We start from the raw sequence: 25,662 nt of genomic DNA, 5'->3' as shown, positions 1-25,662 counted from the left end.
ATGAACCAAGAGAGACTATGGACCCCAAGAAACAATCTGGGGGTTTCAGAGGGGAGGGGGTGGAGAGGTGGGGTAAAAGGGTGATGGGTATTAAGGAGCGCACGTGCTATGATGAGCACTGGGTGTTATACTTAACTAATGGATCACTGAACACTACATCAAGGACTATGTACTATACAGTGGCTAACTGAACATAATAAAAAAAAAAAGAGAGAGAGAGAGAGATTCAATATCTAATAAGAATGACCCAGGGGCACCTGGGTGGCTCAGTGGGTTAAAGCCTCTGCCTTCGGCTTAGGTCATGATCTCAGGGTCCTGGGATCAAGCCCCGCATCAGGATCTCTGCTCCACGGGGAGCCTGCTTCCTCTTCTCTCTCTCTGCCTGCCTCTCTGCCTACTTGTGATCTCTCCCTCTGTGAAATAAATAAATAAAATATTAAAAAAAAAAAAAAGAATGTCCTACCTTAAGACTCCTAAAGTTTCTACATTTTCACATTTGTTAAAAGTAACATGTAAGAGGCCACCTGGGTGGCTCGGTTGGTTAAGCGACTGCCTTCAGCTCGGGTCATGATCCTGGAGTTACAGGATTGAATCTCGCATCAGCCTCCCTGCTCAGCAAGGAGTCTGCTTCTCCCTCTGACCCTCCCCCTCGCACGCTCTCTCTCTTTCTTGCTCTCAAATAAATAAATAAAATCTTTGAAAGAAAAAAAAAGTAACGTGTAAGAAAACAAAAGTGATACATAAGGAGTCAGCAAATAACAACCACATAAACTGGTATGGAAAAAAAGCCTTTTTGAGAAAGGAAATAAGCCAAATTGCTTCATGAAGCCAATTTAGTTCTAGGAAAACTATGGATATTGGTCTGAATTCAAAGCAAAATGAATTTGGAACTGTTGTGGGAGATTATGCTTAGACCCCACCTTAGTCTACAGACATCAAGAAATTGGTGTTGTTCCAGAGTCAGACATACTGTCTGGATCTGTTTCTCTGTGTGTCAGGAATACAGTTAGGTTTACGAATATGTAAAGCTTATCCTAAACCCAGCCCAGGAGAAAACACCTAACTCATGTCCTGAAATAGCTCCTGGATAGAACCAGTATCCTGAGGATCTGTCAGGTTAATTGAATAAAGACAGGCTGTTTGGGTTCAGACGTGAATTCTTACAATAAGCCCAGACCTATAATGACCTTTGGGAAAAGGGAGTAAGTTCCAGAGGTGCTGTTGCCCTTCAGGAAGTCACCTCACACCTCTATCTCTTTCATTATTCTAAAATATATTCAGGCAGATGTCAATTTCCTAGTATATTTTAAAGATCATATTGAAACCTAACATGTATAGTTACTTACTATTCAAAATGTAATTTTTAAGACCTGAGAGTGATGGTGATAAGAAAATCAGGTACGAAGTTATAAAATGCCAAATAACAAGGGAGATGACTCGACCTACATTGAAAATACACCAAAAGTCACTTCATTATTATATGTAATTCCAAAACATCAGCCAAAATAAACTCAGCAGTGTTTACACAAGTAATAGTTTACTGCTCTTTTAAGATTGGAGCTAGGGAATCCATGCAATTCTGAGTTTAACTCATCTTAGATTCAGGATATAAAAGGATGTGTGTGGGGGCACCTGGGTGGCTCAGTGGGTTAAGCCTCTGCCTTAGGCTTGGATCATGGTCTCAGTGTCCTGGGATTGAGCCCCACATCGGGCTTTCTGCTCAGCAGAGAGACTGCCTCCCCCGCACCCACTCTGCCTGCCTCTCTGCCTACTTGTGATCTCTCTCTCTCTGTCAAATAAATAAATAATCTTTTAAAAAAAGGGTGTGTGTGTGTGGTATGACAAAAGGAGTGACAATCTTTTTTAAATTTTTTTTTAGATTTTATTTATTTTTTTGTCAGAGAGAGGGCACAAATAGGCAGAGAGGCAGGCAGAGGCAGAGAGAGAAGCAGGCTCCCTACTGAGCAAGGAGCCTGATATGGGACTCAATCCCAGGACCCCAGGATCACGACTCGAGCTGAGAGCAGCTGCTTAACCGACTGAGCCACCCAGGCATCCCAAAGGAGTGACAATCTTGTACACAGAAAAGATACTCTGCCTGAATTTTTCTTGAAAAAAGATTTTCAGCAATTATGATGAACTGCATAAAATACGCTCATATAATATTTCTATAGCACCTTAAGTTTCTAAAATATTCCTAAAACCATTTTTACTAATTCCATTTTATATCTGCCCTACATTTCAATTGGGTGCTATTTTTTACACAAATTTCACAAATGAGAAAAAAAAGGTTCAAAAAAGTCAAGGATAGGACCGAAGGGTTTTGAAAATCATGCATATCATACATAGCCCACCACATGCACTATACTCAACTGAAGTCTAGAAAAGTCTGCAAAAATATTATCTGACAAGATAAAAGGAGAAAAACCAAAGAACAATAGCTAAATGTAGTAAAAGGAAGACCAATTCTAAGTATAGCTGAAAATAACTTCCTTTTTTAAAATCTTTAAAAATTTATTTATTTATTAAAGATTTTATTTATTTATTTGACCCAGAGAGAGACAGCAAGAGAGGGAACACAAGTAGGGGGAAGTGGGAGAGGGAGAAGCAGGCTTCCCACTCTGCAGGGAGGCTGATGTCCCAAGACCCCCGGGATCATGACCTGAGCCGAAGGCAGACGCTTAATGACTGAGCCACCCAGGCGCCCCTGAAAATAACTTCCTTAACCTTAGACTGTAAAATTTGAAAGCAATTCCCACGCTGGGACACTTTACAATTGGACTAAATCAATGATCTGCCAGTAAGCCATATGCATTTTTTATATCTTTAATTTTTATAATTTACAAACATCTCATTAAAGCACGAGTTCACTCAAGTCCTTTCTTCTGTTCTCTAACTGTATAAGGTAACACCTTTTTATAGAACTAGAATATGACTTTGGTATTTTCCATTTCTTTAATATTAGTTTTACTAATGCCTACTACTCAGTTTGACTAACATCAGTCTCATTACTGTTTAGTTCAGATAAAGTAGCCTCATTATTTATCATTATCCCATGTTTATGACTGGCCAGATAGCAAGAGACAATAACTGCAAACTAGTTATTATGTACATTTAACTTATAAATACCCTTTTAACTTTCATCTCATTCAAGGGCTGTAATGTTAGTAAGATAATAAAAACTCTGGGAATTCAACATTGATACCAAACAGCCTCTCTTCCAAATAAAAGGTATGTGATTTATGAAATATCTAGATCTCGGGCACGTGGGTGGCTCAGTGGGTTAAAGCCTCTGCCTTCGGCTCAGGTCATGATCTCAGGGTCCTGGGATCAAGCCCCATATTGGGCTCTCTGCTCAGCGGGGAGCCTGCTTCCCCCTCTCTCTCTGCCTGCCTCTTGCCTACTTGTGATCTCTGTCAAATAAATAAATAAAATCTTAAAAAAAAAAAAAAAGAAATATCTAGATCTCATTTTGTTTTTTTGACAAATACTTTATGAGATATAGGTAGGAGAATAATTTAGTGGTTCCTACTGTTGCCAAGAATAACAGTTATATGAACACATTCCTGGTCTATTAAAAAAACTTTATTTATTTATTTATTTATTTATTTATTATTTAAAGAGAGAGAGAACATGAAAGGGGAGAAGCAGACTCCCCACAGAGGTGGGAGCCTGATGCGGGACTCCCCACAGAGGTGGGAGCCTGATGCGGGACCTGATCCCGGAATTCCAGGATCATGACCCGAGCCGAAGACAGTGGATTAACCAACTGAGCCACCCAGGCGCCCCAAAAAACTTAAATTTTAAACATTTACATTTCTTTGAGCCATTCAAAGACTTCTTTTGTTAAAAGCATCTTTGTGTGATACTTTATACAACTATGGAAAATTACAAATAAAACTAAAATACTAGTGTTGAACCATGTTTTTAATGTATCGAGTTTTTATTTCTAGAGAGTGCATAGCAATGATAACATTTGAATGATAAGAACGCCTACATGCTAAGAGAATATCCCACTCTCTTACTCTTAACCCCTATTGCTTACTCTGACCACATTTATGCTGGGCACTATCGTTGAAGATGCTGCTGTAGTGTGACTTGGCTTATGGATGGTGGGCTGGCAGGAGGAAAAATGGAGCAGGCAGCAGTCTGCTACATAGGTGGAGTAAAGTGAAAACCTGAAGCCTCAAGACCTAATTAAACAAAAAGTAGAAGCTGCTTTTTCTCTTTCCTGTTATCCCACTCCTCAGAGACAGTCACTCATCGTCAATAGTAACAATGTATTTAGTGGGACTGGAAACTCTAAGAATTTTGTGGGGACGCTAAAAATCATAAGCAAGCCATAACTCACACCCAAAAATTAGAAGTCACAGAAAAGACAGACTAAAATAAAAATATTTTTGGCTGGCCAGTGATTACACATCACATATATACCTACAGGATTCACAGTCCGTTTTCAAGCCCCTTCACATGCAATACTGGAAGACACTTCAGGTTTGAATCTTGTTCAACTATTCCCAACTTTCATAACCTACAGATTTCTATCACAGCATCTCTAACACTTAAGACTGTTTCCCTTTACTAGCCTGAAGACTCTTGAAAGCAGCGAGGAGACTCATGGGCTTTGAATTCTCCGCTGTCTAGTGCAGTACTTGATACATAGTAAAGGCCTGATAACTAATGAACACGAGACTGCATCACTGGATGCCTAGGTCCTTTCCATGGAGCCTCTCCCAAGGGACAGTCCAGTCTGTTACTTGAACACATCACAAAAGGGCTTCCTTTACTTCCCAAATCAGGCCATCCAATTTCTGGTCTTTTCTGTTCATAGACTGAATTACACTGTCACAGATCATTTCAGAGGTGTAATAGCATACAAACAAAACTTTTCTATCATTACAGTGACCAAATTTTCCAGAACAAAAATAGGTATCCATGGTAAGACAGAGGACATGAGCCAATTCCCCAGTCAAGGTACATGCAGTCAATACAGATTTCTCCTGCAAAATCCATTTCAAGTTATTCCAGAAAGTCTTTACCTTTTCACATGACTAAACTATACTATTAATACATTACATGGATCATTCCTTTCTTCAGTGGGGGCTCTGAGTATTCCCTCTAGTTTATACAAGGGCTCCAAACAGTCAGTGGAACCCATTTCGCTGGGAAAACCACATGAAACTACTATTTCAAATGAGTCGTACCACTAAAATGTCTCTCAAGTTCTCACTGCAATTTTCACAACTCAATCGTATTTGCTCATCGTATTTGCTTGAATTAATGCCAAAGCCTCACTGGCTGCGGCCCCAGCCCATTTCCCCCACTCGGCTCCCAAATAGCATGTTATTCCCCACCCTCAATCCTGGCAGTTTCTTGTCCCACAGCCCACACAGCTCAGCAGAGCAGGTGAATCCCCGTTATCACCTTACCTTTTTCTTCAGCCTTTTTCCTTTGTCCTAAGAAAAAGGCACTTATATTCTAGATCACTCATTTAAACTCTGAACTCTGATGCTTTAAGCCTCTATGTCTCTGTACGTACTGTGTTCTCTGCCTGATAACCCTGCATCTCTTTCCCGCAAACTAATTAATCTTTCAGAGCCCTCTTACTTTTGAAGTGCACCTTAATCTTTTTTTTTTTTTTTAAGGATTTTATTTATTTATTTAACAGAGACAGACAGCCAGAGAGGGAATACAAGCTGGGGAAGTGGAGAGGGAGAAGCAGGCTTCCCACCAAGCAGGGAGCCCAATGTGGGGCTCGATCCCAGGACCCTGGGATCATGACCCGAGCCGAAGGCAGATGCTTAACCGTCTGAGCCACCCAGGCACCTGAAGTGCACCTTAATCTTCCCAGGAAAAGATTTTTAATTTTTATTTCCTCTCCAATTATGAAGGTAGTGTATTTTCAAAATTTCAGTTTTCATGGTAAAAAAAAAAAAAAGTTTTGATAATAAAACCCCCCCTGATATCGCACTCCTTAGTCCTAGGCATGTCCACCTGTGTCCTCGTTTGTGTACACAGATCCACTAGAATCACTTCATGCTCTTTAAGGTAACTGTTGGACATAGGCCTTCGGTGCCAACTGATTATCCCTGGGGTAGAGTAAAGCCTGGAATGTAGGAGACAACCAATAGAACTGAAGGAATGAAAAGAAGAGGACTAAGGCAATGCAATCACTGCTGATCTGATTTTCGTAGAACTGGGATTGGTACTTCTATAAGTCAGTCAGAGGAATCCTCTTAATAGATGTTGACTACCAGACAGATCACACACACACACAAAATTACATGACTCCCTTTCTCTCTGTCCTGTTCCCACTGTGTGCATTATTGTACACCCCTTTCTTCTTCTCAATGTCTAAGAAATAAGTCAATGAGAAAAATCCTTCAGGATGTTGATAATCCCCTGGTGTGGGAACGTAACAGAGTCTACTCCAGTAGCCATCTGCCTCTTTATAGATGATCTCACTGTCCTACAGTTTTGTGTCATCAGTGCAAAAAAGGACAATATTCCCTCTGCTTGCTACACAGAGTTGTTGTTAGGATCAAATATGAATGTATTCTATGAAATAGAAACGTAAGATTAAGATGGCAGCCAGTCTCTCTGATGGCCCCAATGACCTCTGCCTCCTGGTATTCATACCTTTGTCTAGTCCCTTCCACACTGTAACAGAATTGGTCCACGTGACCAACAGACCCACGAAGTGCTGGTGTGCCTCTTCTGAGATAAAGTTATAAAAGAAACTATGGCTTCCATCATGGTGGAGTCCTAGTCACTCTACCACCTCATCTCTCCCCCTATCTCTGCCTCTTTCTCTCCTCAGTCTGTGCGAAAGCCAGCTGCCATGACAAGAATGGAGAGGAACTGAAGCCTCTGGCCAATAACCACAGAGTGTGCCTGGAAGGGGATCTTCCCATCCCAGATGAACCTTATAATTTCAACTCTAGGTGACAGCTTGACAGCAACCTCATGAAAGACCCTGAGCCAGAACCATCTGAGCTATTCTTGCACTCTTAACCCTGAGAAACAGGGTGAAATAACTGTTTTGTTTAAAGCTGCTAAGTTTGGGGTAATTTGTTACACAGCAACAGGTAACATATTGGTGGTGTTATTATTTCCCAGTCACATGTATACAGCTTCCAAAGGTAACATTAAAATAAAACAGTGGCTTTCTAAATTACCATCTAGAACCAAGAGACCATGTGGTTTGATACCTGGTAAGAAAGATGTCTTCCACTTCTACATTACTTTTCAAATTCAACCTTCTCCCTACCAACAGTGATTACCCAAGGTCACATAAAACTGGTCATATTCTTCCCTACAGCTCCTGCCATTCTGGACCAGTTGTTAGACCTCTTTTGAAAGCAGTTCATATTTCCTTCTCTACCCTTATTCACTTATGCTCTCTTAATTTTGTCTCTGCATTTTCTAATCAAAACATAATTTAATATTTATTCTGTAAGCCAAAGGTTGGTCTTATTTACTTCCTGTAGATCTGTGTTGCTTAGCATCTTTTTAGAAATGACTAACAGTGGGTCAATTTCAATACTGTTTACCCAAGGAAAAACACTTAATTTCCAGTAGAGCCCCAAAACAATTTCTTCCAAATCTAGCAAATTTATCCACTTTTCAGAATATATTATCTAAAAAGTTTACACATGCTATTTGATAATCAGTGGCTTCATGTGTAGGGATAAGGGAAGACCTAACGAAGGCTCATGAATCTGTACTAAGACACAAAGAGAGCTAGAGGGTGCTAAAACTCATCGGTTAGTTTATTATGCTAACTATGACTATAATACAGATAAACTTTTGCTTTGCTCATTTTTATAGCTCTTATATATTTTAAGACATCAATATACTTTCCCTTCATAAAAGAGAAACAAGTCTGAGTGAAAAAGATACAAACTAACAAAGTGTTTTCCACCAGAATATGTCTTAATTTAAAATACTCAGATAGCCCAGTAATACGGTTTAGCATATCCAAGCTAGAACATTTATTCAGAGTTGTAAAAGATAGGGAGAGATTAATTGGCCGTACTCCCTATTTAATGTGTCTGTAGTAAAACAGGGAAATAACAATGTCTGTTTTATAAAAGTAAACTCTGAATTTAAGCCTCAAGAAGAGAATCAAGATAAATATATTTTTAATCCCTGCCCAAGTGAAGGAAATGGTAGGTTTATTACCTTAGACATAAATATACAAATGATGTAGGTGTTATTTCTTTAGAGACCTTCAGTTAATAAAGATGTTTTTTGTTTTGTTTTGTTTTGTTTAAAGATTTTATTTATTTATTTGAGAGACAGAGATCACAAGTAGGCAGAGAGGGGGAAGCTGGCTCCCTGCCAAGCAGAGAGCCCGATGTGGGGCTCAATCCCAGGACCCTGGAAATCATGACCTGAGCCGAAGGCAGAGGTTTTAACCCACCGAACCACCCAGGTGCCCTGAAAGATGTTTTTATTTAGAACTAGACAGTATTATGCTGAGCAAAATAAGTCAATCAGAGAAAGACAATTATCATATGATCTCTCTGATAAGAGGAATTTGAAAGTCAGGGCAAGGGGCTTGGGGGGTAAGGAAGGAAAAAATGAAACAAAATGGGATCGGGAGGGAGACAAACCATAAGAGACTCTTAATTTCACAAAACAAACTGAGGGTTGCTGGAGGGAGTGTGGGTATGGAGAGAGGGTGGTTGGGTTATGGACATTGGAGAGGGTATGTGCTATGGTGAGTGCTGTGAAGTGTGTAATTCATAGATAATTCATAGACCTGTACCCTCGGGGCAAATAATACATTACATGTTAATAAAAATAATTAATTAAAAAATGCTTTTAAAGATACCTGAAAATAAGGTTGAACTTATAATATCAAATATATGAATACAAGTCTTTCAATAACTTGACAGAGAAAATGCTGCAGGCAGCGTAATAGAACCATGAGAACAATCTCTGTGGATAAAATACTACTTGTGGGAAAAGGCAAAAAATACTAGGAGAAGTGGAGCCAAGGCTGTAGAAAGCCTCTTTGCAGGGAAGCACACCAGAACGCAGTTGGAAAAATGCTTGAGTGGCAGTGAATGCACAGTAGGACAGAGTCAGAGAAAAGAAGAACTGAATGTGGGAAGATGGAAAGAAAGAATGAAATAGGAAAGAGGAAAGATGGGAGGAAAGAGTGTTAAGGGGAGGGGAGGGAAGTGGCTGGACCTGCCTCTAGTCCATAGGTTACTGTGTACAATTTGAAAAAGGATGCTCCTCAAAGAGGAAACAGAGCCACACAAAGATGCACAGTTTGGTTAACAACGTTGGGGCTAGATTTCAGCCCCTACTTCCTCTCTTGGCTAGGCCACTTTATTCAGTGAACAACCTGTATAACTGTACGAAACAGTCCTGGAAAAGAAGGAAAGACCAACCCTGACAAAGAATGAGGCAGGCATTTATTTTCCTATGATGAAGTGCAGATGAATTCCTACAGAGCTATATATAAAATCAGATTTTGTCATCTTTTCTCACCGTTTTACACCTGCATTTGGAATTGTGTTCTAAGAAGAAACATTGCAGCTTAAGACATGGCTGCTACATGATTAGGGAATTTAAGGAAGTCTGGTACTTCTACCCATGTAAGGACAGATGTACCTGCCCTCGGGCTGGTGCCAAAGATCTGTGTACACAGTTCCTTACTGCCTGCATGTTTGGCTTTGCCGGGGCTTCTGTGGCTCACAGTCCTAGGGGCATCGTTGCTCATTGATAATAAAAGGGTAACAGGTGTCTCCAGCTGAATGTCCAAACTGAGAGTAAAGAGTACAGTTTCTTCAAAACGCTCCTTTGCAGAAGACATTTATCAACACCTGCTCTCAGCTACTTGTTAAAATGCAGACTCCTGGGCTCACTCTATCTCAGACCTATTGAAGCAGAAGTTCTGGAAGAGAGGCCAGAACTCTGTTTTAAACAATGGACATCAAAGCTGGAAAACTACTATTTAAGAGGAATGTAAAATATGACAAATTTCTGTGTGGAGATTACAAAAAAAAAAAAAGCAACAAGAGAATCAGGCCTAGCCTATGAAGAACAAACCACATATGCCTTCCTCACCAGATTTATAAGATTCAAAATCTCTAGAATTACAAATTCTTAAAGTCATAGAAAAACGCATAGATAGTTCCTGTGGTCTAATTATAGATGTTATTCTGAAATTAGGTTATAATGACACTTCAGGTGTTGAGTTGCTATCCTGACAGAAAAGCTCATTTGTTTTGAGAAATTTCATACTGGATGACTGACTAGAGAAGTTAGTCTAGACATCACTCCCTATCTCCATGTGCCAAACCTAGGCATCTGCTGATCAATCTTAGTTGATCAACTGTTCGTTCTTTTTTAACAGCACCTTGAGTGGCTAACAGAAAAATAACTGGAACAAATCTCTTACCGCTGTGAGGGGTCCTTCTGCTTGCGCCTCCATGGGACTCGTGGGTGTCACTGCAGCAAACTGGCCGGCAGTCCCCGTCTGGAGTTCCAGCCCACCCGTATACTGTTCTGAGGCGGCGGTGGCAGGGCATTCCCCAGAAAGTGCTAAGACCACACCTGAGGGTTCTTTCTGTAAGTGACTGCTTTCTGCCCAAGGACCCAGTAGGAGCTTCTCATCTTGAGGTGATTCCTCTAGGACTTGAAGGACTTCAGGCTCCTCATCAGAAGGGCTTCCAGTTGTTTTATGACCTAAAGCCTCATTTGTCCTAAAATCCCGAAGGTCCTGCTCCTTGTCCACAATCACCCATTCTTTGGAATCAACCTCCTGCTTGCAGGAGCTCAAGTTAACTGCTATAAATCCATTGCTGGCACCGCCATCTGCCTGTTCAGGGGTGTTGGCAGAGGCAGGCTTTGAAGCATCTGGAAGATATTCCTCATCATAGTGCCAGATGTGGTCAGTACGGGACACGGCGGGAACACAAGGCTTATGAAGCAGAGAAGGGAGAACAGATTCCTTGCCTGCACTGGAATCTTTCTGCATTTTCTCCAGGCTTAAAAAAACAGAGAGAAGTTACTCAACTGCTCTAGGAAAATATGTATTATATAACCTATAAGCTCTATACAGAACTAAGATTCACACACAGAGGAGAGAATAATATATAAATAAAGCATAAGGAAAATTTCACAGGCCGCTAATGTTCTTCTCCACCTGCCATAACCTGGTTTTGGAAGATGGAACCCATGGGGGAAAGACGGCTCTCCTGCTGCAGGGCAGGGGACAAGCCTAATCAGGTTGACTTATGGGATCTCGTTCACCTTTTCTAGCCAATTCAATCACATGGCTCTCTGCTCTCTGTGGGGGACTGAGGCAGAGCTGAGCCAAGGGGATTTTGCCTTATCAGAAGCCCTACAAAAGGAAATGAAGAAGCTAGTCTAGGAAAGGAAATGGAGAAGCTAGGCAGATGCTTTATGTGTTTTGTCTTCAGAGATGTACGAAAATGTAGACTCATTCAAGGGAACTTCAAAGGCAGAACTTTTAAGAAGAGCCACTATACCCGCTCAAGCAGGCGCAGCCCACTATGTACACGTGGGGCACCCAGTGGCGGGGGGTGTGGATGTGGCGTGGGGGAAGCTTCAAGGTATACTGCCTGTTTAGGTGGCTTAGAAGGCAGTCAACATGGTATATGAACCTCTGCTACCTGAGGGTCAGGCGACAGTGTGACCATTCGGCTGCACTTGCTTCTACAAACCGTTCTCTGCTTCAGGGTAGCAGTTTAAGGGATATGTTTCTTCCTTTCCAAGTTTGTAATTAGGTGCTTCAGTTCCTTCAATGGTTTCCTACTCATTCTAGGTTCTGGCCTGAGTTCATTTTCTTAGATTACTTCTCTTTTCTCAACTCATTTCTCAGCTCTTCCCACAGCAGGGACTCTCTTTTTAGTTCTGTTCTTTTATTAAACTAATTCTTTACCAAACTGAGCTTTTATCCCTATTGCATTTATATAGTTATTTCTAACATTAGCCACTACTTGAAATGTTTAAGCACTGCCCCAACTCAAATTCACCCTTTTGATCACATCAATGTATAAACAGAAGCTGCTTCTTTTTTTAAAGAGATTTTATTTTTATTTATTTATTTGAGAGAGAGAGAGAGAGAACATGAAAGAGGAGGGCAAGGGGAGAAGCAAGCTCCCCGCTGAGCAGGGAGCCCGATGCAGGACTTGATCCTGGGATTCCAGGATCATGACCTGAGCTAAAGGCAGTCGTTTAACCAACTGAGCCACCCAAGTGCCCTATAAACAGAAGCTTCTATTACATAGGTGTGAGGCTGAATGATTGCCATGGAAGAAAGAACACACATATATGAAGGACTGTCAAAAATGGAAGCTAGATTAGAATAGGCTGAATTGTCTTTGTTCACAGTAACTACCATGTCAATCAAATACGTGGTCCTTCTCACCTAACATCTCATTACCAAAAGCAGCCACCAGTGATGTACATTGAAGGGTGTGTGACTATCACTAGTCACTCGGCTCTTAATATTACTGCAGCCTTCTGTAATTCATAAACATATCCAAATTCTTTTTAAAGTTTCATTTCTGCCTTCTGTTATCAAAATTTGGGGATAATGGGACTTATAAACATGAACTAGAGTTATTACCAATGCATAGTTCTCCAAAGTTCCACTGTTCCTTCTTTCCAGGAAGAATGATAAACTTATTTGTGTCTATTTTTCCTACAGTACTTATTCATAAAAGGCATTCATTAAAGTGAATTTAAGTGCCTGTCCCTTGTGTATAAATTACTTGTTTCCCTCCTTCACATGCTCCCCTCCTTCCTGTATCATGCCTTCTTTATCACGTGCTCTCCAACTCTACATTGCATTTTCTCATTCCAATGAAAGAGATCCCTTACAAACAAAGCAAAAAGCTCATTTAACTTATGCTGGTGTCATGAAGTTACCAGCTCCCATTGCTCAGCTCCCAAACCCAAAGGTTGTTATAGAACTTGTAACAATTTTATAAGACAATTCACATTAGGAATCACAATGATAATTAAAAACATGGATGGAGATGAGAACTTAATCAAATCAGTACTACAAAAATGCAAAATTTTCTTATTTGAAAGAATAACAGAATTCATAATGATGATAATGATAACAGTACTTATATATCTTAGTAGCTTTAAAAAAAAAGAAAAATTATTTTATACCAGGTCTCAAGAAACTTGTCCGTATCTGGCTTTGACTCCAGTGTCAGACGTTTTTCCAGCTCAAAGCTGTGGATGGAGCGTAACTTCCGCACCAGTGGAACATCTCTGTCTGGCTGAGTAATCTCGGAGCGGACACGAACTGGGGAACCAAGGCTTGGAGCATTCAGAATACCGTTTACTCGACCGTGGCTATTCTCTTCCTCGGTAGCAGCCTAGACAAAATATAAAAGAAAGCCATGAAAAACATTCAGGTGACTGTATGTGTAGGAATCACTGAAGTCTTTCAAAATAATAAATGCAAATGCTTGGGAGGTGTTTTCAGAAATAAGGTATTCTGGATAGCGACATCATTACACACTTGTCTACTAACCCTTCATAAAGCGAGTTTTCTTAATTTATTCTCAGTTCAGTATTATTCCAGTTTTTTATATTTGGGGTACAAAGATAAACAGTCTAAAAATGTTTACCCACCTTGACTTTTTGTATACTGTCTAATGAAATACTTACAGGACTCCATTCCACTAAACTAAAAATAAAACCTGGAAAGGACATTTTCTTGGAGACATAAGTGGTCTCACAAGAGGTAGGATGGGTCACCAAGCCTGAATATCCCCATGTTCCCTCTCTAAAAAACAAGTGAAAAACCAAACAAAAACAAGAAAACCTGAAACTAGAACAAAAAAGAGCTGGGCAGAGCAGAAGGAGGTTGAACATGACACAGCTTAGAGCAGTGGGGCTGCCTAAGGACAGATGCCCAGAGTAGTACACTTACCAGAGAAATTAAACCTGACCCCAGTACTAGGGTGAGAGAGGGAAGTCTGGTATGTCCATTCTGATTAGAGACCCACAGAAGATGCCCAGTTGGTCTCAGACTGGGGGTCTACTCTGGCTACTAGCAGAAGCAGAAGACAATCTCTGAAGGAAGGCTTCCCAATCCCCAATTTAGGTTTACAAGATTGCCATCAATTATTAACTAATAAGTAAAACACTAAAGATAGTCAAACACACAAGAAGGCATGCCACCATGACTAAGAGCAGAAATAATAACTTTTAGAAAAACATTTAAAACTCCCTAAGACATGAGGGGCACCTGGGTGAGACAGTCAGTTAAGCATCTGACTTGGTTTCAACTCAGGTTGTGATCTCAGGGTGTGAGATTGAGCCCCATGTCAGCTCTGCACTCAGCATGGAATCTGCTTAGGTTTCTCTCTCTGTCTCTGCCTTTCCCCTCCTCTTTCTCTCTCTTATTTTTAAAGATTTATTTATTTGAGAGAATCTTCCAAAGATACCAGATATTAAACTTGTTAAGATACAGAATACAGAACTGTTATGCATCAAATGTTTAAATAAATAAAGGTCATTATCACAAAGATCAATAAGGGATTGTTTGAGATTAACTGATGAATTTAATATTAAATATTCAATTAACAAGTTAAATATCAAATTACCCAGAAAAAGACAAAGTTATTAACCAGTGAACTAGAAGACATAGCAAAAGAAATTACCTAGAATGGAGCACTGCAAGGAGAAAAAAAATACGGAAAAAAATTAATAAATTATATAACAGAATGAAAACGCATACGTTCACTTGGAGTCCCAGGATGAGAGAACAAAAAGAATGAATTAGTGGAAATATTTTGGGAGGAAATAGCTGTACATCTCCTAGAAATGATATGAAACTATGAATCAAAGATTCAGGAAACATAAGCTATCCTAAGCAGGATAAATAAAAAGAAATGTAAGCCTATGCACACTCTAGATAAAATGCAGAACACCAAAGACAAAAAAGAAAAGTTAAAAAGCAGCTGGGGTAACAAAGACAGAGAGCAATGGACCATCTACAAAGAAAAAAATAGTAAGAGTAACAGACTTCTGAACACCAATAATTGAATTCAGAGGAAAAATAACTGTCAGTCAAAAACTCTGAACCTAGTATAAACTCTCTTTAAAGAATGATGCTGGGCAACCCTCTCAGGTCCCCTCCCTCCTTGGAAACTTTGTACTATCATTTTGCAATCATTCAATAAAACTTGCATTGATGCCCACGAAGAAAAAAAAAGAATGATGCTAAAATAAATACATTTACAACTAAGTAAAAACTGAGAGAGTCCCCAAAGACCTCAACTAAAGGAACTTCTAATGGAAATACTTCAAGAAGAAAGAAGACAAGTCCAGGACTTTAAAAAATGCAAGGATATAGTAAACATCTTTGAAAAATCCAGACAAATATCACTGATATTAAAACAAAACAGTAGCCAAAACAAAACAAAACAAAACAAAACAGTAATACCAGAGTATCTGGACGGCTTGGTTGTTTAAGTGTCCGACTCTTTGTTTTGGCTCAGGTCATGATCTCAGGATTGAGAGACCAAGCCCTACGTAGGGCTCTCACAGAGCTTGGAGACTGCTTAAGATTTTCTCTCACCTTTCCCCTCAAGCCCTCCCCCACCTCTCTTCCCCCTCTTAAAAAAAAAACAAAAACCAAAAACAATACTAATAATCTAATTTGAGTAATGTTTTTGAAAAGGAAGGAATTGGGTGTCTGGGTGGCTCAGTCAGTTAAGCTGTCTGCCTTCAGCTCAGGTCATGATCCCGAGGTTCTGGGATCAAGTCCCACATCAGGCTTCCTGCTCAGTGGAGAGTCTGCTTCTCCCTATGCTTCTCCCTCTGCCTCTCCCTCTCTTCCTCTCTCTCAAATAAATTAAAAAATCTTTAAAAAAAATTAAAGGAAGGAATTAACAAGTAGAAGAGAACTAAATACAGGTTAAATTGTGATGATGGGTGAAAGAAACTAAGTCATCCCCATGTCAAGTGCCATTTCACAGTATCATATACACAGAGATACTCATGTGGGCTGGCAACTGAGAATGTCACAAAAGGTTTTTTTACTGTAAGAACAGTTTCTGCTTCTGGTGCAATAAAGACAGTTACAGTCGACATTATAAAAATCTGACACTGACTTCTTGACTACATTTCACTACCTATTCCTAATTACTATTAGTCCGCATAGGGCTTCTTCTTTTGTCTTTTTTTTTTTTTAAATAGTTTATTTTTCTTTTAAAGAATTCTTTTATTTTAATTCAAATTTGTTAACATATAGTGTATTATTAGTTTCAGGGGTAGAATTTAGTGACTAATCAGTTGCATATAATACCCAGGTCTCATCACAAGTGCCCTCCTTAATGCTCATCACACAATTACCCCAATTCCCATCCACCTCCTTTCCAGCAACCCTCAGTTTGTTTTTTATAGTTGAGAGTTTCCTATGGTTTGCCTCCTTCTCTGTTTTTATCTTTATTTTATTTTTCCTTCCCTTCCTCTATGTTCATCTTCTGTGTTTCTTAAATTCTATGCAAGAGTGAAATCATCTTGTATTTGTCTTTCTCTGACTTATTTTGCTTAGCCTAATACCCTCTAGTTCTATCCACATCATTGCAAATGGCAAGATTTCATTCTTTTTGATGGCTGAGTAATATTCCATTGCAGATAAACCACATCTCTTTTATCCATTCATCTGCCAATGGACATCTAGGTTCTTTCCATAGTTTGGCTATTGTGGACATTGCTGCTGTAAACATCAGGGTGTATGTGCCCCTCTGAATCACTACTGTTTGTATCCATGCAACTGCTGGGCAGTTCTATTTTAAACTTTTTGAGTTAAACTGTTTTCCTGAGTGACTGCACCAGCTTGCATTCCCACCAGCAGTGCAGGAGGGTTCCAAAGAGGGTTTTTTCAGTAGCCAGACCACAGAGCAGCATGTCATATCTATGCTGAGAATGATTTTACAAAGTGACTTCCATGACTGAATGTATATGCTGTTAATTTTTTTAATTATTAAGTTTAACAATATAGTATGTAACTTGTCTGAAGACAGACCAAGCCCCTCAGAATTGATCATGGAAAATTCTTTCCAAGATATATCTCACAAAGCACAACTAGCCAACTTTCTATCAACGATGTTAACAGGTATGAGCCCAAAGTCTCATTTTACACCTATAAATTTAACTTCCATCCCAACTAAATCTTTATAAAATCATAAGAAGCACCAAAAGCTAATTGGTTCATAATTCACTGCCCCTCCATTCCCATTTAGCTTCATCTTATCTTCTATGAAAATGGAAATGACAAGGACAGTAAGATCAAAAAGAAATTTGAGTACTAAAGAGTACTGCAAGAGTACTAAAAATTAACCATTTAATTCAGAAATCTGTATCTTTCCCCATACTTAAATACTGGTACTGTTTAGAATCCTAAGGAAGAAAAAATCATGTCAATTATTCAACATCCACTTTTTCAGCTTCTGATTAGTTTGGTGCTTTCCATTTCTAGCCCTTATTTCCCCACCTCCACTTAAGACAATTTTCACAACACGTACTCCTAGCTCCACAGGTCCACACTAAAGAAGGGGCCAAGAGTCTTGTCACATTATTTAGAAAGACTATTAACTTCTGACCTACAGATGTCTCTTCTTTCAGTCTCAGTGTGATTTTTTTTTAAATATCTTCATCTTTCCACCAAATACAAGATGAAAATTAATGTTTAGTGTCTATATCTCACTGTTATGGGCAAAATTAGCCAAGATGTTGTAAATATAAATACATAAATCACTAGTAATACAATTTTCTATCTATTTCTCATCCAAAATTAAGAATCATGATACTTTGTTACAGCAACAGAAGGAAAATATTAAGCACTTAGGAAAGAAACCCCGTCCTATGCAAGAAATACGCACCTTACAAATCCCAAGCTTTATCTTGTTCCTGTTGGCATCCATCTCTTCCCAGACATCCTTCTCCTGGGGACGTGGGTGTCCCAAAGATCCCGGCAATTTATCTGGTGACACACCAACAGGGATGCCATTCTCCCCATCACTAAGCTGTTCATCTGGAAACACCTCATCTGTATTTTCCCGAAGCAAGTCTCCTGGGATGGGAGTGGCATTGGCAATTCTAAAAATGTGGGGTGAAAGAAAGGTAGAACTTTAAAATACCAGAATCAAAGATTACTATGAGACTATCTTACATTTTGCCTCTGAATTTAAATGATCAAGTTTATACATAATTAGAAGAGTAAGACAAAATAAAAACAAAACCTCAGAAACTTAGGCCATGCCAATTCTACAAAATAAAACTATTTTTTTTGAGGGGCGAGGGGCAGAGGAAGAGGGAGAGAAATAATCTTTTTTTTTTTTTTTTCAGCTTTAACAGTATTCATTGTTTTTGCACCACACCCAGTGCTCCATGCAATCCATGCCCGGGAGAGAGAGAATCTTAAGCAGGCTCCACACCCAGTGTGGAGCCCAATGTAGGTCTCGGTCTCATGACCCTGAGATCATGAACTAAGCTGAAGTCAAGAGTCAGATGCTTAACTGCCAGCCAACCAGGTGCCCCAAAACGTCTATTTTTGATGAGGAAAATTTGCAGGATGATCTAAAAATACAAATTTTAATACAATAACTCACTGATTTAAGAATCACTTTAAAAGTAAGAAATATTTGGTCTAGGGGCAGTGGTTGGCTCAGCAGTTTAAGGCCTCTGCCTTCGGCTCAGGTCATGATCTCAGAGTCCTGGGATCGGGCACCACGTCAGGCTCTCTGCTCAGCAGGGAGCCTGCTTCCCTTCCTCTCTCTCTGACTGCCTCTCTGTCTACTTGTGATCTCTGTCAAATAAATAAATAAAATCTTTAAAAATAAATAAATAAATAATTTTTAAAAAAAGAAATATTTGGTCTATTTTCTAACAAGTCTTGTGTCAATTTTAATATTTTCTACTCTTTACCCATTTTTGCTGAGAGTAACAAAAACTATAAACAGAAAAATGTCAAGTGTCATTATGACATAAGCGGGTATGAGATCAGTTATATATTTTTAATAGTGTAAAATGTACATTTGCTTCTTCATTTACAGACTTTTTACAAGTATCTACTCTATGCAAGGCTCTAGGGACATAAAGAGGAGAAAGGAAATTCTTGCCCTCTGGGTGAAACTAGAAATACTGTAATTATACAGAACAATTATATAGAACTGCATGAACTGACCAGCAGCAAAATGAAAAAACATTAATTGACATTTGTCAATATATTTCTTTCAAAGTAATTTCGTGTCCTGTTTATATGACTGGTTGTCTCTCCCTCAGAGTTCTGGCTTGTGAGGAGCTTTTTCCAGTTCTGTTATTACTTTTTAAGTGATCAGGTCCCTGTCAGATTGCATGTTCTGCAACTCTACTTTGTATACTAGTTTGTTTTGCTTTTCAATATTGCTGACTGAACACAATATTTACCACACAGTGAAATCTTTTCTAAGTGATCTGGAATGTCTAGAAGTAGAGAAGAACCGGTTTTCAGTAGACTATACTGACACACACAATTCTTCTGAGTGGGAAAATAGGCATCTTCTCAGTCTACACCTGGCCCACGTGTCATCCATATGTCATGTTGTGAGAACAAAGATCAGTCATTCTTCAGGGACTTGTCCTGCCTGAGCTGATGACCTTCGTTACCATCTCTCCCTATTGGGTCAACAGTAGACAATGAATCTCATCTCGGTATGTTGTAGGTATAATTTAGAAAAGCACTGATAAGAGCGCCCAGGGAAAAAACCTTACAGCCCTGTAAAACAGTTCTTGTAGTTCTGAAACTGGGAACACACCGAAAAGGGAATTCGAAAAAAAAAAAAAAAAAGGAAAAAAGAAAAGAAAAGGTAGTTGGGCCTAAAATAGTTCCTATGAAAGGGTTTATTCTAAAAGTAACTAAAGTTCAAAGATAAATAAAGTTCATGAAGTTCATAAATAATACTCTCACATATACTTTTGCACTCACTCGACTCCTGAATGTAGGATAATTTTTCTGGGAAGGAATTTCTTTCTTTCCATAGCTCAAACTCCAGATTTGGATCAGAGTTACAGAAGAAGGGAGAAAATAGTAATTATGTAAGGAGTAAAAATGGGCAAATAAATGCAGAGAGGAACCTGAGTCATGTGGAAGAGAGCCCGTGTGGGGAAGTGGTGAGAGCCAGTAAGGAGCTCCAAAGATTTTTCAGATAGAAGTTCAATATCCTTTACTGATTGACGCATACAAAGGACACCAAGAGATGTGCTACATGGTAATCTAAATGTTTATTGAAAGAATTCCCTCTGTTCATGAGGAAAGGGAGTGACAAAAGAATCAATATCTGAATTCAGTAAGTTCAGTCTACCAGCCCCACATTTTTTCCCATTTTCATCAGTATTCTTCCAAATCCTTTTTTCCCTATGCCTAAGCTACTATTCTGCTTCTTTCCAACTACCCCCGTTCCTTGGCATCTCCTTCTCCTCTCCTGAGGAAACAAAGCACTCCTTGACCTATGAACTGCTTCTATTTTTACTCTATCCTGGTTTCCCTCTTCTCTCTGATACTAAACACTTCAAGGGGCTCCCACAGCTTCCCTACATGGGCTCTCTTCCACATGACTCAGGTTCCTCTCTGCATTTCTTTGCCCACTTTTACTTCTTACATAATTACTATTTTCTTCCTTCTCCTATAACTCTGATCCAAATCTGGAGTTTGAGATATGGAAAGAAATTCCTTCCTAGAAAAATTATATTACATTTAGGAGTCGAATGAGTGCATATGTATACATGAGAGTATTATTAACACATGGTTTGTGTTGGGTGGTTGCAGGTAAGGTATAAATTACAGAAGCAGATTAAGGAAGAAAAGTAAGGACATGTATAGAAGAATCAGAGAGACATCAAGAAAAGCAGAAAGAATGGACATCCTTTTCACACTCTCTTCCCCACCATCTAAGGCAAGGCTCGCCAACTAGGGCTGTGGGCCACAACTGACCTGCTCACCTATTCTTGTCAATCAAGTGGTATGGCAAGAGTCCTGCTCCTTCATTTACACACTGTCTGTGGCTGCCTTAGCACTAGAAAGGCAGTAGTAGTGATGACAGAGACAGCACAGCCCACAGATATTTAGGTCTGCTATAGAATCAGTATTTTAATTCAGAGGTCAGCAAATTCATCCACTTCTTAAATGCTAGGCCTGTAGACCTTATACTTTTCAGGTAGATTCACAGGCAGACTCTAAAACTTGTGGGCAAAATTACGATGAAAAACAAGTTTATTCAAATTGTCTCAAAGTATCTTCCCACAAAATACTTCTTACAAAGTAAAGATAGTAACTTCACAGTGGAGAAACCTAGCTAATATCACCCTAGCCCGATTAACAACATTAATACGATCAGTAATAGGACAAACTGACATTATGTAGCTCCTTATTTAATACCAAGAATTTCCCTCTTTAAATGTTTAGCTTTAAATGTTTAAAAAAAAAAAAAAAAAGAGCACTTTGATATGTTTCTAAGTTTCCAGAAGGATGGGCTTTTGACATTTTTGTTCTTGTTGGAAATTTCTAGTTCTACTGTAGTGTGATTAGATAGTATAATACTTGTGCTTTATGGGTCTACTTATATGCATTCCTGATGACCTAATAACTGATCAATTTTTATTAATGTTCCAGAGGCACTTGAGCAGAAGGCACAAGCTCTATTATCAGGGTGTAGAGTTAAAGATCTATCTTATTGATCCTATTCTTTGTCTATTTCTTATTCTTTGTTCACTTGATCTGTCTTGTACTGAGTTACACAGGATTTCCAATTATTCGTGTGTTTCTAGCTATGCCTCCCTGGATCCTCTGTAGTTTTTGCTTCCTAAAAGTGACTGATGGGATTCTCAGGACTAAATATTAATAAACACCGTATTAAAGGGGCACTTGGGTGGCTTAGTCAGTTAAGCATCTGCCTTCGGCTCGGGTCATGATCCCAGGGTCCTGGGATCAAGTCCCACATTGGGCTCCCTGCTCAGCAGGAAGCCTGCTTCTCCCTCTCCCACTCCCCCTGCTTGTGTTCCCTCTCTCACTGTGTCTCTGTCAAATAAATAAATAAAAATCTTTTTTAAAAAAATGCTCTTAGTCCCACTTTCTTATTTCACCTTGCCACTGAGTTTCTCAGGTTTCAATGGTATTGTCCTTCAGGGACTCGAACAAGTGCTATCCCTTGTCTGCATTCCATTTGCAGTACTTTCTCTCTAGTCCTTTAAAATTTTTTTTTTTTTTTTTTTTTTTTTTGGGGGGGGGAGAAGGGGGTAGAAGGTGAGAGAGAATCTTTTTTTTTTTAAGGTTTTATTTATCTGAGAGAGAGAGAGATCACAAGCAGGCAGAGAGGCAGGACAGAAAGAGAGGGGAAAGCAGGCTCCCCGCTAAGCAGAGAGCCCTATGCGGGGCTCGACCCCAGGACCCTGAGATCATGACCTGAACTGAAGGCAGAGGCTTAACCCTCTGAGCCACCCAGGCGCCCTGGTGAGAGAGAATCTTAAGCAGACTCCACACTAAGTGTGGAGGTGGACACAGGGCTCGATCTCACCACCCAGAGATCATGACCTGAGTTGAAATCAAGAGTTAGACACTTAAAGGACTGGGCCACCCAGGCACCCCTTTAGTCCTTTTACATGATTTATTTTCATTCTCTTAGGGTTGTTTCCCTTCTGCCTTTATTCAATGCCCTTTATTAAATTTTCATTTGCGTCTTTGTGCAACTTTGTAATTTTTTCACTTCTAAGACATCTTTTTCTTCCATTTGTTTCCCGACCTCAATCAACTCTCATTTGTTCCTCTCTCTTCTCCTTTTCCTTTTTTTCCCATCCCCCTCTACCTTGTGGTCTATTTCTGTTCTTAGTTTTTAACTTTCTGATTCAAGGTAGTTGTCCTTATCTTTGAATGCACAAGTATATTTGCTTCCATTTGGGGTTTTATTTTATAGTTTTCTTCTTCTTCATGGCTACTTCTCTGAGGGGAAATTTCCTTAGCATGAATTAGATTTTCTCTTCTGATTTTTTTTCAGTAACATTGTACGGATCTTTGAAATCTTTCACTTCAAATCTGTTCATTTTTGTGGTATTAGAGTATTTCATGAGATTCGTAGTTTAATTAGTGCCCTCTTCTGTCAATGTGGCAAAGTCAAAACAATTTAGGGGAATTTTATTTGTTTTTATGGTTAGAGAGACACAGTATCCTCTGATTTCATAGTTCTCCCTTTTGTAGGCTGTTATATTTTACTTCCCCTTTGCCCTTCTGTGATTATTGATGTACTGCTTTCAACTTGAAATTCATCTTTTTTGCCAGTTCCATGAAAGTAGATCTGAGCCCTTTAGCTATTTTCCTTTGCCAGTTAGCCCTGGAGCTCTGTCAGTAGAGGGCACTGGAAAAACACTGCAGGAGGAGAGTGCTCTGCTGTGGGTTCCAGTGTGCCGCTTGGCAAGTCTCTCCAGTGCATGTGGCTCTCCCTGGCACAAGGATCCTGCCACATCCCAGCATCTTCAGCACCTGTCTCTTGCAGCACAAAGACCGCAGCAACCAACAGCTTCCCTGAGCAATTCCCACTATCTAGAAGAAAGTAAATAGCTTTCTCTGCCACCCCAGAGAATAGATTTGCATTAAGTTCCAGAGGGCAGATTTTCAGCAAATTCTACCAGGCATCAGAGTGACCTCCCCGCCATCCAGTAAGCAACGGACATATGCTCTCCAACAAGGTCAGGACTCAGCCCTGGGGCTGGTGGGGCTCAGTCTTGGGATGCTGAATCTCAGCCCCTGGAGTAGGAGCTTTACTTGGTATTTGCTATTCCTGTATTCTCTACTTCCCACTAGTCTATCCCACATTACTCCAGTTCTGTATTATAGCTACTAATTCCTTGTATCATCTTCCCCTGTTCAAATTACTATGCAGTTTCTCTCTCCTGATTGGATCCAAAACATAAATGTTTTTTCCTTCACTGCTCAACTGATAAAAGGCATTTTCTCCTTTCTTTTTTGTCTTTTTTCTTCTTTCTTTCTTTCATAAGTTGTATGTTTTGAATCATGCCTATTTATACCTCTCTGTCTACCTGAACACTTTCTAGTAATTACATTTGTAGGATGGGATTAGTTTTTCTGGTGTTGGCTTAAAATCAACCTTAAGTCCTATTTCAAATTCTCTTCCTCTGCATGGTTTTTATTGATCTGCCTTTATAAAGCCTTAGGGCAGAGTTGAGTGAGGCGGGAGCGCGAGAGAGTTGGTGGTTTTGGTTTCTCTTCTTACTTATTTTGGAGTTTAGGCTAGGTATCCTTTATCTTCAAATTATGGTGAGGATGTGGTTTTTGCATAGTTTTATTTCTTCTTTCTCATTATTGCTTTATTTTAGGAGGAAACACCGGGAGATGGGAACTTAAACTGTCTTCACTGACTTCAGTTACCCTGAACTCCTTATCATCTGGATTTCTACAAGCTTGAGACTCACCTACTTCTAACAATAATCAAAGGAGAAGGAAAACAAAGGCATGAAAACAAGAATCAAAATTTTAGAAAGGCTCTAGCTCTGTTGCTAGTATTTACTTAGTGTTGGATGATTCACTCAGCTAGTGTTAGGAGTATCTCATGTGTTTGTTTGTTTTTTAAAAGATTTTATTTATTTATTTTAGTAAGTACTTTTAACAAATCTCTGTGATGATTCTAATCTAGCTAGTCAGGGCCCCTCACTTAAGAACTCTTAGACAAGCTAATCAAGGATATCATACCTAGTTAAACAAGTCCATGTAAGCTTTTCTGATTCAATAAGCTCTAGTGATCCCAACTTTCAATATAAAATCAAACAATGGATTAGTGATAAACTTCCCCAATTATAAGATGATTTTTCCCTATTTACTTTTTTTCTTTGTTACCCAAATATTTTAAAGCAACTAGAGCAGGTAAAAACGGATGGGGGGTCGTGGAGAACGACCCCTCCCACAATTTATTTAATAACAAACAAAAGCAACTGTATTTAATGCATGAAGAGAAGAAAACAAACAAACACAAGATGATGGAAAAACACCATAATCTGTTCCTAATACACTTTGTAAACTAAATCACTTTCATAGAGGAACAAGCTATATTTTTTGTTCATATTAAACTTAAACACAGTACAGGTAGGTGCAATTGTGGCTCATTCTTTCCAGGTCCCATATATTCTTTAGAAGTAAATGCAAAATGGGGTGCCTGGGTAGCTCAGTTGGTTAAGCACCTGACTCTTAATTTTCAGCTCAGGTCATGATCTCAGGGTCATGGGATAGAGTCCTGCTATGGGCTCAGTGGGCAGTCCACTTGGGATTCTGTCTATCTCTATCTGTCTACCCCTCCCCTGGCTCGTTCTCTCTCTCAAATAAATAAATAAATCTTAAAAAAAAAAAAGAAGTAAATGCAAACAATTCCTTCTCATTTTGAAAAGCCACTGTAAATCTGACATCAAGAAATCATACAAGCTTGAAGCTCCCATTTCAAAGTATGATCTATAAATACTTTCTAAGAAAAATAAATGTGAACAAAGACATATATAAAAGCAATGTTAATGCAAGGAAATTCATAGGCTCTCTCCTCTGTCTCAGCATTTTGTCATCTGAAGGATCTGGAGGAAATAACAGACGTCTGTCTCTATGAACACAGTGCA

At 39.3% G+C, this 25,662-nt stretch overlaps 1 protein-coding gene across 4 annotated transcripts in view; it reads right to left on the bottom strand.

The window, feature by feature from the left end:
* TTBK2 (tau tubulin kinase 2) overlaps positions 1-25,662 on the bottom strand; it is a 164,533-nt gene that overhangs the window by 8,744 nt on the left and 130,127 nt on the right. For all 4 annotated transcript variants that reach the window (XM_032856709.1, XM_032856708.1, XM_032856710.1 and 1 more), the window contains 3 exons: positions 17,901-18,117; positions 13,168-13,379; positions 10,421-11,009 (listed from right to left, as the gene is read on the bottom strand). In XM_032856709.1, coding sequence (XP_032712600.1) covers positions 10,421-11,009; positions 13,168-13,379; positions 17,901-18,117 — 1,018 coding nt within the window. The remainder of the gene's footprint in view (positions 1-10,420; positions 11,010-13,167; positions 13,380-17,900; positions 18,118-25,662) is intronic.

This window comes from Lontra canadensis, unplaced genomic scaffold, assembly GCF_010015895.1.
Source record: "Lontra canadensis isolate GAN:19392208 unplaced genomic scaffold, GSC_riverotter_1.0 scaffold12, whole genome shotgun sequence".
Lineage (NCBI taxonomy): Eukaryota > Metazoa > Chordata > Mammalia > Carnivora > Mustelidae > Lontra > Lontra canadensis.
This window is presented reverse-complemented; position numbering and strand designations above follow the sequence as displayed.